The 15,478-nt window shown below is 43.3% G+C and overlaps 1 protein-coding gene across 1 annotated transcript in view; it reads right to left on the bottom strand.

The window, feature by feature from the left end:
• The window catches only part of mboat2a (membrane bound O-acyltransferase domain containing 2a), a 49,292-nt gene continuing 33,814 nt past the window's right edge, over positions 1 to 15,478 (bottom strand). Inside the window, exons 4-13 of the mRNA XM_036150648.1 lie at positions 15,230 to 15,325; positions 13,056 to 13,111; positions 11,440 to 11,491; positions 8,648 to 8,834; positions 8,284 to 8,476; positions 7,725 to 7,828; positions 7,568 to 7,632; positions 6,903 to 7,035; positions 4,263 to 4,414; positions 1 to 2,609 (exon numbers count right to left, since the gene is read on the bottom strand). Of these exons, the coding sequence (XP_036006541.1) occupies positions 2,429 to 2,609; positions 4,263 to 4,414; positions 6,903 to 7,035; positions 7,568 to 7,632; positions 7,725 to 7,828; positions 8,284 to 8,476; positions 8,648 to 8,834; positions 11,440 to 11,491; positions 13,056 to 13,111; positions 15,230 to 15,325 (1,219 nt within the window). The 3' untranslated portion in view covers positions 1 to 2,428. The remainder of the gene's footprint in view (positions 2,610 to 4,262; positions 4,415 to 6,902; positions 7,036 to 7,567; positions 7,633 to 7,724; positions 7,829 to 8,283; positions 8,477 to 8,647; positions 8,835 to 11,439; positions 11,492 to 13,055; positions 13,112 to 15,229; positions 15,326 to 15,478) is intronic.

Below are 15,478 nucleotides of genomic sequence, written 5' to 3'. Positions count from 1 at the left end.
GATTTGGCACTTTGGACATATGGAGCCGTTTGCATTGATCTGCTGGTATGGGCGGCCATGCAGCGCCGCGGCCGCCGTGTCTGCAGCAGCCACGTCCCTTTCCGACATACAGCCCGGGCCACACAATGTGGGTTCTTTTAAAAATCACAATCGACGTCGACAGATCACAAGAAATGGTAAACACACAGAGTTATGGCAGGAAAATGCAAATGTTAGGCAAAAAAAAAAACAATACAACAACAATAACAACACAGGACAGGTTCAGAGGGAAAGGCTTCACATCTGCTGCTTTGTTGCTTCACATTTAAATGAGTTTGCAATTATAATTCTCTGTAAATAATCCGTAACTTTAATGAGGAACCATGATATTCTAATTCAAACGGAGAGATTAAATCTCCTGACACAGAACCAATATCAGGGCCGCTTTAAACCGAAGAGGAGGCTCTGAAAGGTTCCTAAGAGGAGCTGAAGGAAGCAGTGACACCGTACAGTACAAAACACCCTGGAACAAGCCCGACTCTAACATTAAGGGCTCACAATATAAAGATAAGACCAAAAACTCTACCGGCTGGTTTAGGAGTCTGAAGGTAGACAACGTCACCTCACGTTTTAATAAAAATTAGCAATTTTCCTCAGAGATAGACGCATTTGCCACACTGCAGGTCGACGCTTTAATCCAATCAGACTGCAGCTAGGTTTTTAAGATAAAAGCTAAACACATATGCACAAATCATGGAAATAATAGTCTGATAATTTGCCTGACTTAATTTACAGAACTTTGCAAAAGTAGTGAAAAGGAAGGGTTTTTTTTTCCTTCACATTTCATCATGTTACGATCAGAAACTCTGAGGTATTTTAACAGGATTTTATACGATCTGCAGCCTCTGGACGCATCTCTGCTCCAACACGCCTGAACCTTAACGACCAGACCCTTTGCAAAAACCTGCTGACACGCCAAGGAGGTAATTCAGCCTCATCCAAAGGCTGCAGGACAGTGGCGGTCCTCGACAGAGCCTCACATCGTAGTGTATGACCGTGAAGTGGAAGGAAGAGGATGGAGAGACGACGGCACAACTGCAAACCTACGAAGAGAAGCGATAAACCGGACAAGGAGAGCATTATTTAAAGAAGCAGCCTAGAGGCAGAGCATGGTAGCTCTGGATGAGCTGCAGAGATCCACAGCTCAGGTGATCTGTTCATCATACACTCCACAAATCTGGCCTTAAAGGCAGGGCTGCAAGAAGAGAGTCCTCCTTAAAGTTTGTCACAAGCCACTTAGGGGACACCGCAGTCAGCCGATGCAACAGATTAACCGACATGCTGAGAGCGACAGAATATCGAACCACGTACATCAGCCTGTACGCAGCAACGCCGCGGTGAACGATGCTGCAGGGATGCATCTGATCAGCAGCGACAGATCAGGCTGTCAGAGGCTGCAGGAGACCTGAGACCGGGGTGGAGGTTCACCTCCCAGCAGGAGAACCAGCCTGAACATGCATCCAATGCAGGTCCAATCATTATGCATCGCTTAGAGTGGTCTAGTCAAAGTTCCAACCAGTTATCGTTAGCGAGACTTGAACCTTCTTACTTAACAATTAATATAAAAACCTGGCATAAGTTGTCTTCCACTTCACAATCAGGCACTACTTTTTGTTGATTCATCATAAAAATCTCTACAAAAAACACACTGTAGTTTGTGGATGTAACGTCAGAATGCGGGAAAAGGACTCCTCTGAGGAGACGCTGCGCAGGAACCCAGAGGAGGCCTGTTGTGAGCAAATAAAAGCGCCCGTTAAATCTTTTGTTAGTCAAATAAAGCGACGGATACAACAGGCAGAACGAGCGGAACAGAAATCCTTTCACATCCTTTTCTAGGTGTGGGACAGGGCTCATCAGAAATCCCTCCGCCGTTTCAGAGCCAAATCATCCCGGAAACAAGAAATTAACATTAAGAATGCTTTTTTTTTTTAAATACAGTCGTCACAAACAGCTAAACACAAAACACACAACGTGAGCTCTCGGAGAGAAAGATTAAAAAACAAAAACTTAGTAATGAAATCTTTTGAGGATCCTAAGGCCTGTTCCGAGTTGGCAGCTGATAATAAAGTTGGTTTCTTCCTCGCTGGTTTCCAGACGCTGACAGAGACCCTCCACGTACTCGCCGTCTGCTCACACCAGCGGCCCACCTGGGCCTTCCTCACCTGTGGAGTACATGGAGGGTTTAAGGCAGCTCCTCCTCTTCCTCACATCGCCTCCTATGGTTCCTTTATCCGCCGTTTGACTGCTGTCCTCCGCGTTGCTACTGGAAGTTTTGTGTTTGTTCTCAGAAAGGATTCCTTAAGAGTGTTTTTTTTTGGTTCTTTGTCAGGTAAACGGACCCGGCCCGGTCCAGACGTGGCCTCTGATGAGGCGGCGGCCACGCCGGGTCTCATGTGGTCTTGTCCCTCTGGTTGCAGTTGTTGTCTGTGCTGCTGTGATGGCGCCGCTCGCCCCGCGCCGCGTCCTGCGGCAGGCCGTCCCGCTCCTCTCTGGCCTGCCGGCGCCTCGATTTGACGGGCAGGACCAGAACCACCAGCAGGCACAGCAGGTGCAAGCAGAAGTACCACGAGCTGCAAGGACAAGGGACACCATTCAGTCTCTAGATAAACATGATTTTTGTTTTTTCACACGGTAAAATAAGTATAGTTTCAAAGCGGAGTCTGAACCCAGTTAAACCTTTGAATCCTGAGGTTTCTGCCTTTAATCCCTGAACTAAAGGAAAGGCTGGATGTCAATGTGTGTGTGTTTTTATTGGCACAATAACCAACATAAAACCTGTTTAGTGGTGTTTTAACTCCATTTAAACACAACGAAATGTTATTTATGGCAGAAGTTTAATTCAAAAAGTAAATTCATGTGTTTAATTCTGTTAATTCTGATTATTCTGCTTCACAGTTAACAAAAAATAAATAAATAAATTAGAGTTTTCAGGAAAAAAAAAGGAAAAAAAAGAGAAAAAAAAGGAAAAAAGAAAAAAAGGAAAAAAAAAGAAGAAAAAAAGGAGGAAAAAAGAAAAAAAAAAAACAAAACAAAAAAAAACAAACAAAAAAAAAAAAAAAGAGTTTTCAGGAAGATATTCCATCAGACCAATAAAAAAATGTTTTTAATCCAAAAATGTGATTCTGCTGAACAGAATCGCCTTGATCTGGCAGCGCCGTATACGAGGGAACCGTTAGGACGATTCCAGGGAAAAGAACATTTTATATATTTATACAAGCTTTTGGGATGATTTAGATTTTTTGTCATGGGACCCAAAATTCCTGTTGGCACCCCTGAGGTAACCGGTACCAAGTCCTGCTGGAAAGCGAGATCAGCATCTCCATAACGTTTGTCAGCTGAAGGAAGCATGAAGTGCTCTACAGCCTCCTGGTAGACAGCAGCTCTGACCTTTGACCTGATAAAACCCAGCAGACCAGAACCAGCAGATAACACGGCGCCCCAGATCATCACCCACTGGATTCTGGGCCTCTCCACTCCTCCTCCAGGCTCTGGGAGCCGGATTTCCAAATGAAACACAGGATTTACTTCTACCTGAAGAGAGGATTTGGACCTCAGAGCAACAGTCTGGTTCTGTTTCTGTCCGAAGGACAACAGAACGTCACATTTCTGTTAAAAATCTAGTTTTCTGAGAAACTGAGGTTTGAGTTTTCATTCGCTGCGATCCAGACTCTTCAGCTTAAACAGAAACAACCACTACTGTTTTTATTCTGTTAGCATGTTGGCAAAGATTAATACGTTTATATTCCACCAGGGTGCATTTGCTTTTACGCTTTATTCTCCTGGAAAAGGGCATGAAAGTAATTTCTGCTGCAGGATTGAACGGCTCATGTCTTACATGCAGGTGCATTAAGCAATCAGTGAAAACTGATGATGTATTTTTACCCCATTTCCCTGGAAAATATTCCAACCCCTACCTGAAGTTAACGCCAAGCGGCAGGGCAAAAGTTAACCTTCAGGAACGGGAGCCAGCCAAAGCGTTCGCCTGCTTTCCACCACCTGTCTGGCAGCTAACCGCTAACAGCGGGTCTTTATGTCAGGACGGCGGCCCGTTTTATTTCCTGCTCATCAATCCTCCCATTAAAGCGTCTCGTTAACCATTCCAGGCTCACAGCAGAGACCCTGGCTATTAACGGCATCCATTCCTCGTATCCCCAGCATGGCTTAGCAGTCACATTTCAGGACGGGGGGGGGATCAGAGGCAAGCCTTGCAGTGAAACACGTACCTGTAGAACTTGAGCGAGGGTCCCACAGCCAGCAGAACGAACGGCACCACCGTGTAGCTGATGGCTACCTGTGTGCAGGCCCAGGTCAGGACGTCGTAGACGCGCTTGTGCGAGTCGGAGACCAGAAAGTACGGTCTGATGTTGTGCCGTACCTACAGGAGAGGAGTTTTAAACGGCATTCATTAAATTCACTTCACGGTAAACTAAAGCAGAAAAAAAACAAGCTGGGCGACCCGGTTTTACAGACCCGAACATCTCTGCTGGCTTCGGCTCATTACAGGAAATATCTTCCATCTGTGCGGCTTTGCTTTTTGCCCATTTTAAAAAAACATCTAAGATCTCCTGAGAGGCATCATTAGTTTTATGCAATAAGTGGGTCAGCATCCTCTAGGTCAGCAGAGGTTCTGCAGGAGTAGAACATATTTCCCACCAGGGGTCTTTCTTCCAGAGTCCTCTGCTGCCCCTCGGGGCGACTAAACCTCGGCACCGCTCGTCTCTCCGCTGTTATGCAGACGCTGTTCAGATTTACCCGTCTGTAAAACCAGGTAACATTCATTCAGCGCTGCCTCCCTATCTGCACTGAACCAGTCAGCAGGTTTTACATGAATAAAAGTCCAAACACGTTCATCTGTGAGATCGTCAGCGCCGTGAATCTAACTTTTACTGATCAAACCACTTGATTCAGTCGTCAAAGATTTTACCGCCTTCGTCTTTTAGCTCAAATTCAGCCTTTTTAAATTAAATTGAGAAAGCTTTCTGGATGGGAAGCGAAACGTCTTCAGACTTCGGGAAAATAGTCCAGTCTTGTTTTTTAACTTTTTTGTAATTGTACCCATATAGGTTAATATTACAGTCATTATATCCTCCCAACCAATCACAACGCAGACCCACGAATGCTCTGCCCCCTAAGCTCCGCCCTCTTCAAAGAGTTCAAAGAGCACGTTTTAACTTTTTTCTTTTATAAAAACTTGCAGTTTTGGTAAAAAGTTGATTGAATAAAGGGTTGAGTTTGAATTCAGTGTTTGTGTCTGTATCTAAAAATAAGTCACTAATAAAGCATAAAGTGTCCAGAGCTGCACTTAAAATATATGTTTTGAATTTGTTGATAATTATCGATATCGATCAATATGATTTCTATTTTATCAATATACTTTTTATGTATATCGTCCAGCCCTACGCTGACGCTCTTCATCTCACCGTCTCCCAGCCGTCCCTCAACAGGCTTAAGGCTTCTAAAACTATAGCATTTTATTCCAGATTCCTACATTTTATCTTTTATCTGTTTCATTTATTTTATCAGTTTTAGAAAGATTTTTATGATTTTATTGTGGCTGTCTGGTTGGCTTTCTAAAGGGCCAAATAAATAAATATATGAAATGAAATATGGCTCCAGACCACCAATATCCTGTTTTTCTATATCTTTGAAGAAGAACTCTGGGTTAGGAGACGTTAATGCTAATGGAACCCGTATATAAAGTGGTTCACTGCTTCATTATCAGCTTATTCTCCATTAGTTTATTTTGATTGTTTGTGTTTTATGTTTTTTTTTTTTTTTTGCATTAGCTGTGGTAAACCTAAGGAGCTCTTTTACTCCAGCAGAGTAGAGTTTTTATACAAGTGAATCCATTATCTTAAAATGTATTGCCCATTACTGCAGAAAAACAACACCTGCTTGCACATTTTTTACATTTAGAAATCCTGGAAGCGTTGTTTGTTTTCAGCCTTCTTTAGTCTGATACTAGTAAATAAAATCTGATGCAAAACAGGGGTTCAACCCAACAAATTGTTTTTCCTTTCTCAAGCCTTGTCTGACAGTGAAATGTTGCCTGAAGGCTGCAAAAATGCAACTCATACGAGGAGCTTCCATTGTTAAAAATACTCAAAAGTTCTGCATGTTCTTTAGCATGGTGCTCCCATAACAGGTGCTTATTTAAGTTTGTGGTGTTGAATTTACAAATTTATCTTATGCATAACAGACGCTGCATGTTGCAGACGGACTTGTTGGCAAATGAAGTTTGAAACGTTTCCAAATAGCAGACTTTGCTCGGTCCGACGCTTCCTCCATGTTGCTCTGTGTTTGCTCATCGCTAGCTGCTCTGCGTGACCGGTGTGGCAAACATAGCAATGAAGTGGCTAGATCGCTATAACTGTATTGCTGTGTATGATATTAATAAAAGAAAATAAATGATTGGATCGGAATGCTGGATCGGCGTCAATCATCCGATATCCGATCCAGCTAATTAGTTAATATTGGAGCCGATATCCGATCTGGGTATCGGATCGCTGCGTCTCTAATAGTCATGTGTTAGAATGGCCTAGTCAAAGGCCAGATATAAATCTAATTGAGAATCTGTAGTGCACAGATGTTCTCCATCTGCTCTGACTGGCCTTAAAGGCCTGCAGCTGTAATCACAGAAGGCTGACTTACAAAGGCTGATTATAAATGCACACCACACTTTTCAGATTTCTATCAGAAATGTTTTTGGTAAACTAAGAATGTTTCTTTTACATTGACTTTGTGTTGATCTTCCTCATAAAATCCCAGCAAAACGCATTTAAGCTCTGCTTGAAGGAGGATTTTCTTAACTTTCCTTCATGGAAACAATCGGTGCTTTGCATAAAGAAGCCGTTTGCACTCACTGCTCGGGCAGCCATGGTCATCCCGATGCCGGTGACGAAGGTCAGGTAGTAGCCGGGGTAGACGCCGTGCCACATGGCTGACAGCAGGAAGGTGGCGGCCGTGGGGTTGACAGGACAGCGCTCGTAGCACACGCTGTGAGGGAAAGCAACATGGCTGACATGGTTCAGGGCTCAGGGGGAAATATAGTAAACATATGAAAATATTTCAACGTGCAGCGCATCGATACAGTTCTGCTCTCTTATGAATCTCACATTAATTTGGATAATATAATGATTATTGGAGATCTCTGGTCCAAACCAGGTCCAAATCATGCAAACACTATATTTGGTTAAATAGCCAAAAGGTAAGTTGACTCCTGGTTAGTCCTATATTTTTAAGTCCAAGTGTTTATAAAGTGCAATTATTTCTTAGACAGAACATAAGAGAACTCTGCAGAAGATCTAATCAGATGATCCAGGGGGGGTGAAGGTTTATAGTATAAGTTGACCCTGTGCAGAAAACTAAAAAGCCCCACCATGCAATCAAACTTGCATAAAATGTCTTTAAGTTGTGCTGCATTAATAATTGCAGCTCAAAATGAATAACGGTTTGCAGGAGGCATTAAGATGCAAACACCAGGTTCCTGCAAGGTGAGGCGTGTCGGCCAACATCGGACCCCATTTACCGTTTGAGCCACTGAGCTGTTTGAATGTTCCAGTTGTCCAGAAAGAGCTTGAAACTCGTGGCAAACTGAAACGAAAACCCCGAACAATAAAACGTCAGGAATCACAGCGGGACGAGAAAAAATTTAATAAAAGATAAGAGGTTTAAAGCACACAAACCTCGATGTCCAGTATTCTGAGATTTGAAATGAGGTCCCACCGCGGGGAGCCGTCTGTGTCGTAGCCGTTGAAGCCAAAGCCGGCTGCATTATTGATGGCGTCGGCTGCAGGAGGACAATAACAGAGACAGTGAGGCAAGAGCAGATGCTCCAGCTGGGATTCAAACAGGCTGCACTTCTCATGTCAACACTAGATGGCGATGTTGCATTAGGAAACGCTGTGAATCAAAAAGGATTATTTTTAGACTGGATCACAACATTAATTCACTGATAAACAAAAGGGTCTGAGTATAGAGAAGGTCAGGGACTTCATTACACTAAAAGGTTCACATTAACCCAAATAAAAGCAATAAGACACAAACAGAACATTCACACAAGTTTCTGTCCAGCTTCAGCCCCAGTTATGCCATAAGGACTCATCTTCTACTAAAGTATAGATGGAGGCCAGGCTTATCTTACTGCACACATACTCCTGAAGATAATCAGGCAAAATGATGATATAAAGCTACACGTAACAGGTGGGATTATTAGAAACTCACTGAGGTTTAGGAGTCACTCACCAAGAGTCCACACAAAGTAGTACTTTGGCCTCAGAGCCAGCATTGCCAGGTAGAGGTAGACGACCTGCAGGTAGACGGGTGTGGAGCGGACGAAGCCGTCGTCTATGGCGTAGTCCACCGGGAGCAGCCGGTACAGCGACAGGTAGGTGGTCAGAGAGATGGCACAGGTGCACAGCTTGGACACGACGGCGCGCTGCGAGGAGACGCGAGGAAGAGGCGTAATTATGAAGGTTTTACGTCGGACCAGGAGGATGAAACGTGATGCACAGAGAGATTCATGCTTAATTACTTTAATCGGTTGCACTCAAAGTAAATTTTTATTACAGCGGCCAGAGCGGCACGCATCTCCGCCGGCGACACGTACCTTTGGCGAGGGTTCGTTCTGCTTGACCTTCCCGTTCTCCTTGCCGTTGGCGTTCTCCTGGTGCCGGCGCTGGTAGGACGTGCCTTCGATGAAGGCCTGGTAGTCGTTGTAGGAGCAGGTGGGTCCAGCCAGGATGCCCATGAAGTTACAGTTGTAGCTCAGGTACTCCAGCAAGCTGGGCATCCGGCTGCAGACAATTCATGAGGAACAATTACTCCACACTGCAAAAACGGATCTAAAAATAAGTCAAATGTTCTTAAAGTTAGTGTATTTGTCCTTGATTTGAGCAGGTAAATAAGATCACCTGCCAATGGAATGAGTATTTTGACCCCTAAAATGAGATAATAAGACATCTTGCACTTGAAATAAGATGATGGAGATGAATTGTTCCTATTTTAAGTGCACAAATCTTATTCCATTGGCAAATCATCTTATTTACCTGCTCAAATCAAGGACAAATACACTCATTTTAAGAACATTTTACTCATTTTAGGTCTGTTTTTGCAGTGCAGCATCCGTTTTCCCCTGCTGGCGCTGAGGCGTTGGTATACAGACGAGGTAAACTTGATCAAACCTTCCGTGGAAAAAGCTGGGATGTTTGTTTCTTTGAATATTGCAAATAGAAAACTTTCCACAGAACTTATAGACGTTTATCCAAACTTAAATATAACTTGAACGTTAAGCCCCCTCTGGGCCAAGGGGGCCGTCTCTGCCTGAAGCGGAGCAGTTTAAGTCCATTTATTCACGCGGTAACATTTAGTCCCTCCATTTGTGGTCGCTGGGCTCAGGTTTGCTGAGTTCATCCGTCCAGGAAGCGACGGGACCTTCGCTGCTGCTTTTTGGAGGTTCTTGCTTCGTCCTCTGCAGCCTTTTTACCGCCTGAGCATGAGCTCCTCCATGGAGGTTGACTCACGACAGCCCAGAAAGGAGCTCGAGACACAGGCTTGCATGTTGGGCCTTAAAGGTAGAGTCAGTGATCCACAGCTCTTTTAATTTTCACGCATTATTTAGCTTGGACCCCATCCCTGTTCTAAACCATCTGACCGTCCCTCTGGCAGATCGTCTGAGGCGGTCGTCCTGCTGAGGTCTCTGCTAGCGTTGCGCCGATGCCATTTTTGGACCCGATACCTGGCTGTGCAGTATTTACCGATACCATCTGTTTGAAACTGATGTGTGTATATATGAAGAACTGCATACTACTTAGGGTAGTAGAACTTTTTATTGCCTACCTGGAATGGGTGACAATAGTGGAATTAACTTTTGGCTCTCAAAGGCCAAAATAGTGCAACTTTCGTGAAATTATAACATGCATGATAGTAGTGCAACAGTAAGACAGTATGATATATTAAAGAATTATTTTTGTTCTTTGACTATGTATTTTGGGAAAAACTGTTTAGTTTTAAACTAAGAGCAACATACATGCTCGTGCCTGTTATGTTGCTCACATAAAACTAAGAACCACATGTGTTATTTTGTTATAACTTGTTTTAACTTGTGGTGGGAACCTATGACAATGTGTTGTGGGAAAGACTGTATTCTGTATTCTGTATTCCTTATTTTGTTTGATTTGTTGTATGCTGAGTTTGCAATATTATTTTGCTTCGCACACTGCTGAGGTGCTGGGACCGGTTGATGTTTTGGGAAACATGCTTAGGGAGGCAGGGCAGCTGTGGAGTGAGAGATGGCCACTCTCGCTCCACATCTGACTCTTTGGTTACAAGTATATAAAGAGGAGACTGCCCTCAGCCCGGTGAGTCTGCCGTGAGTTCGTGTGTGGAATACGGCATCGTGAACGCTGATCTTAACCTAGGACTGAGGGCTCCCAGTTCGTGTCAATGGTAAGAGCTGATTTTGAGAATCTGTTGAGCGTCACGTTTGTTTGAAAGCTTGTTGCTTTATTGCCTGCTACTTTGCGTGTGTGAAGAGCTAATTGTTTTGATGCGCTGTATTCTGTGGGGAATAATAATAAATGTGTGCCTTATATTCTAACAGAAACAGTGTTTGAGTCCTTATTTGTGTTTGCCGATCTCTCCCGATCCTGAAATAAACATTTCATAAAACACAGTAAAATTACATTAATAATTGAATAATCTCTTTTAAACCCTGAGTTTTGGCTCTCAAATGCCAAAATAGTGTAACTTTCATGAACTTATATAACACGTATAATACTAGTCGGGAGAGAGAAGGCTGCGTTCAAGTGACATACGAACATCAAAATGTTTGTTGGTACTCGTCGATACCGATACCAGTTTCGGACGGGGCCCCGATCCAGCACTAAAATGGTGGTATCGGTATCGGGGCCAAAAAATGGAGTCGGCGCAACACCAAGTGCTGGATCGGGGCCCCGTCCGATACTGGTATCGGTATCGGTGCAACACTAGTCTCTGCTCAGCGTCTCCATCTGCAGCATGCTAACGAGGGGAGAAGAGTCTCCGTGTACGAGCGCCGTCTGTTTTGCAGCCTGCCGGCAACGTTTCATCTCCATCAGGGAAGATTTGAGAGGGGAAAACGATTTGTGGAGCAGGATGGATGGACGGGGGATTACAGGCATTCCCACAACATGATTCACTGGAGAGCGGCCAGTGTCTGTGGTTTCCTAGATACAGAGTGCTTAACAACCGAGAGAGAGAGAAACCAAGCAGGAGGCGGTGTGATGACTCCCAGAGAGCGATAGCACCTTGATTAAAATACCACCAGAGCTCATGTCTGCCATTCTAAAGAGCAGAAAAAAACCTGTTTAATTCAGCCTGAAGTCGTCTGGTGGAGCATTAAAACATACCTGGGTCACATACCTGATAGCTAGGTATTTCTGACTGGGAGTCAGCTGTCCTTCCCTCGTCAAACCTGCACAGAGACACACAGAAACACGCTGATTATAGCGCCGCGACGCCTCCTGTGAAGTAAGCTCTGAGGTCAGGCCGTCCAGGCTGCAGAGGCCCGTCAGCACGGCTGTGCAGTGCAAACAGGACAGGGTGCAGAGAGCAGCCATCAAACAGGTGGCTGTGTGCACAACCTCAGGAAAGGTCACACATCGCTCCATTCAAAGCGCCGTCCCAACAACGATGTGCTTCACTAAATCTGACAGCTGCCTTCACTCTGACACGTGCTTGTTAAGGAACGAGCTGCACAGCCAGTGATGAATGTGCTAAAAATAAACTGAATGTACATATATAAATAAATCCCATGTTAAAAAGAGGAAACCAGGGTGTTATTATTCAGCAGATGGTTTCTAAACAAGTTAAGGCAGGGGTGTCAAACTGATTTTGGTTTAGGGGCCGCATTCAGCTTAATCTGATCTCAAGAGGGCCACACGAGTAAACTCATTGCAAGATTAAATAGAACTAATAAATGTGGACTTGTTGATTTTTATATTAAGTTAATTTCACTTTTAGACAATATATTATGAATAACCTCAGCGTTTTTAAGAAAAGTATGTGCAATTTCAACAATACTTTTACTCAGTTAAACATTTACTTGTGCATTATGCATAAGAACTGATCACAGTGATTGTACAATGTTGAAAAACATTTATTCACATTTTTAGGAACTTAAAAAACACTGTCCTGCATGACAAAATACATCAAACAGATAAAAATTAAGAAATGATTTACATTTTTCCACACTTAAAGTTTAATCTGCTGATTAAAACACAGCGCCCCTCGCGGACAATATAGGAACTGCATATTTTCAATTAAACGAAGAACATGTTTTTTTCAATAATTGTTTTATAATTTTCTTCCTTTTATCTTCTCTTTCTTTCACCTTTTGTTTTTTTTTCTTCTTGTTCTTCATTTCCTCTCCTACTTTCCTATTGTAGTGTCCATATCATTTGAGATATTCCCCGCATGAATCATAATAAAACTATTCACATTCATAAATTAAGCGGAGCACTATGGCAAAAGCAGTACTGCTCCACTTCTCAAATCTAATGAGCTCTTTTTGGCATTAAGACAACAATTCTTATTGCCACATTGCCAGACAGGACACTGGAAAAAAAAAAAAAATTTTTTTTTTTTTTTATAGCGATAATGCATTTAGCCACAGGGCCGGACTTAATTGTTCGGCGGGCCGGATCCGGCCCGCGGGCCGTATGTTTGACACCCCTGAGTTAAGGAGTCTCAGCTGTGCCTCACCTTTAAGGAACGCTCGTTATTAAAGCCGTCACAACTCGTTTATGCTTGTTTCACGCTCAGACCGCCGCAAAAAGCTGACAGAGGGAAGGAAGGAGGCCACGCTTGATCATAAACCCGTTACATAAGTACGCCTGTGCTCTCTTTCTGCTCCGCTGGCCCGCTCAGCGAGCCGTCTCACAAATGACCGGATCTGCTGTCGTTTTTTTAACTCCTGAGAGAATCGATGGGGCACTTTCACTTCTGAAAGAGGAGCAGGAGACGCCGGCGTGTCTTACCGTCACGGATTTCAAACGCCATGCTGGTGATCTTCTGCGTTATAACCATCATGGGCCTAAAGACCAGAAAAGAAACAAATATTAAAAAACACATTCTCTGCCGTCGCTTTGCTTTTCATTTGGTCTAAAATGGAGATGAAATGAGAAAAATTATGACCTCTTTACAACCAAAAAAAAACTGATTTCATGTGATAGAACAAAAAAAATGACTTTAAACTATTTTTTTAAAACACAAACCTCATCTGTTACAGAAAAACCTTCACAGCTTCTAACAAACCTAGCTCCATCAGTGATTCCCTGCCTGTGTCTGAGGAAAGCATCCCCCAGCATGATGCTGCCACCATCTAACTCAATGTTCTGTCCATGTTCAGAAGAAGGACTGAACTAGGGCTGCACAGTATTAGAAAGTCCTGCAAAGGCGATATCAGGTTTGATATCTGCCGATGTTCTTCTTTCCTCTGCATCTCGTCTGCGCCTCCATCACTCTGTGACTTTTAGCATCGTTAGACGTCGTTAGGAGCGTCTGCTGCCCTGAGACTCAGCCCAGCCGGTTAAATGTTACATTAGGAGGAAAAACGCACGTTCAGAACAGTTGGAATTACAATTATTGTCCTCCAAACCTTTGCTATGTGAATATGGCACACACTGATAATACGATGATGGTGCCTAACTATAACATTATATGTAGGGCTGGCTATCATCTAGGAGGAGCCGACTCGATACGATTACTGATACGTAGCTCAGCTTGATTTGATTTGACTCCAATATCGATATTTATTACTTTAAATTAATGCTCAAAGTAATTCAATCAACAAAACCAGCCAAATATTATATTTATGTTCAGTTTATTGAACACTGATATATCAACAGGAAAATAAAGTGCATTTAGTTCTATGCATTAAACGTACCACAGAAACCAAAAATGTGCCCAAACGTCTGATTTTAGGGACGAAGGTGCTTCTAAAATCCTGTCGGCCGTTCCGCAAATTCGCTTCACTTGCTCTTCCTCGCTGTGAACAGTAATGGTGCGCTGTAATAACGCCCCCTAGGGGTTAGGAGGTGTATCGACATTGAAAGACATCAATATTAATCGGTTCAAGCTGGGAGTAGCTTCAGAAGCTTTCTCTGCTTTAAACTCAGACCAGAAACAGAGCATCTTCATTTATTCTGAGGGTAATTTACACACAGCTACTCCCCTCCAAGGCAAAAAGGCATCTTTGCCCTCCGGTTCTGAAGGCGTCAGAGTAAAGGGGGACACATGCAAATTAACGCCACACAATGTTTTGAATTATAGACTTTGTGTTGCTTTTATCACATAAAATCCCAATAATATACGTTAAAGTTTGTGTTTATTTTAACTGGAAAAACGTCTGAATATCAAGGTGCATGAATGTTTCTCCAAGAAAGGTTTCGGTCTTCCAGGTTCTGACCAATCTCTGCTTCTAAAAAAACCTCTGTGCCATCTTTGATTTTTTGTTTTGTAACGTTACCATCCACCTAATGGGCTCAGATAGCAATTAGTCCAGTAATAGCAGTAACAGAACCAGCTGCACCAGAACGCTCACAATAGGAAATTCCCTCCCGGATAATTACGGGCTTTTTTCAGCTTCCTGTTGCTCATTCTTCCTCCTATTCTTCCTCTTTTCCCCCCACTGGCTCCTCTACATCCATGTGTGCGTCAGTCATCTCTCCTCATTCATGAACTCCTTCTGGCTCTGGTTTAAATCCGCCAAGCTCTGCTTCTTCACGAAATTACGCATCTATAGTCGACCAAAAACAGTTTGGGTCCTTGATTTGACGTTTTTGAAGCCAGAGAGACGGACGGCAGTTCAATCCTGCAGCAGAAATGACTTTCATGCCTTTTTTCCAGGAGAATAAAGCGTAAAAGCAAATGCACCCTGGTGGAATATAAATGTAGATTAATCTTTGCCAACATGCTAACAAAATACATACAGTAGTGGTTGTTTCAGTTTCTCAGAAAACTTGATTTTTTTTACAGAAATGTGATGTTCTGTTGTCCTTCAGACAGAAACAGAACCAGACTGTTGCTCAGAGGTCCAAATCCTCACTTCAGGTGGAAGTAAATCCTGCGTTTTCATTTAGAAATCTTGATGATCACTTCATCATTTACCGTGACTAAACGTGTAAATGTGTGCGTCGTTGGAGCGGCTTACCCTGTGAAATCTGCGGAGTACATGCCGTAGTCAAAGACGTAGACTCTTGTGATCTGACAGAGAATCAGATAGCCGAGGGTGACGATAAAACAGTACCTGCGCAGACAAGGAGAGAAACAACAGGGAAACGTATTAAATAAGCGACTAAAGTTGCCAGCATACGTATAAACTTCACAACGTCTTAGAAGTCAAAGGAGAGCCCAACATAAACCACAGCAAAGTTAACGTGCTCAGCTGTCACCGCAGACA

The sequence above is a fragment of the Fundulus heteroclitus genome, chromosome 19, assembly GCF_011125445.2.
Source record: "Fundulus heteroclitus isolate FHET01 chromosome 19, MU-UCD_Fhet_4.1, whole genome shotgun sequence".
In the NCBI taxonomy this organism is placed as follows: Eukaryota; Metazoa; Chordata; class Actinopteri; order Cyprinodontiformes; family Fundulidae; genus Fundulus; species Fundulus heteroclitus.
The sequence above is the reverse complement of the archived record's forward strand: the minus strand, read 5'-3'. Positions and strand labels throughout refer to the sequence as shown.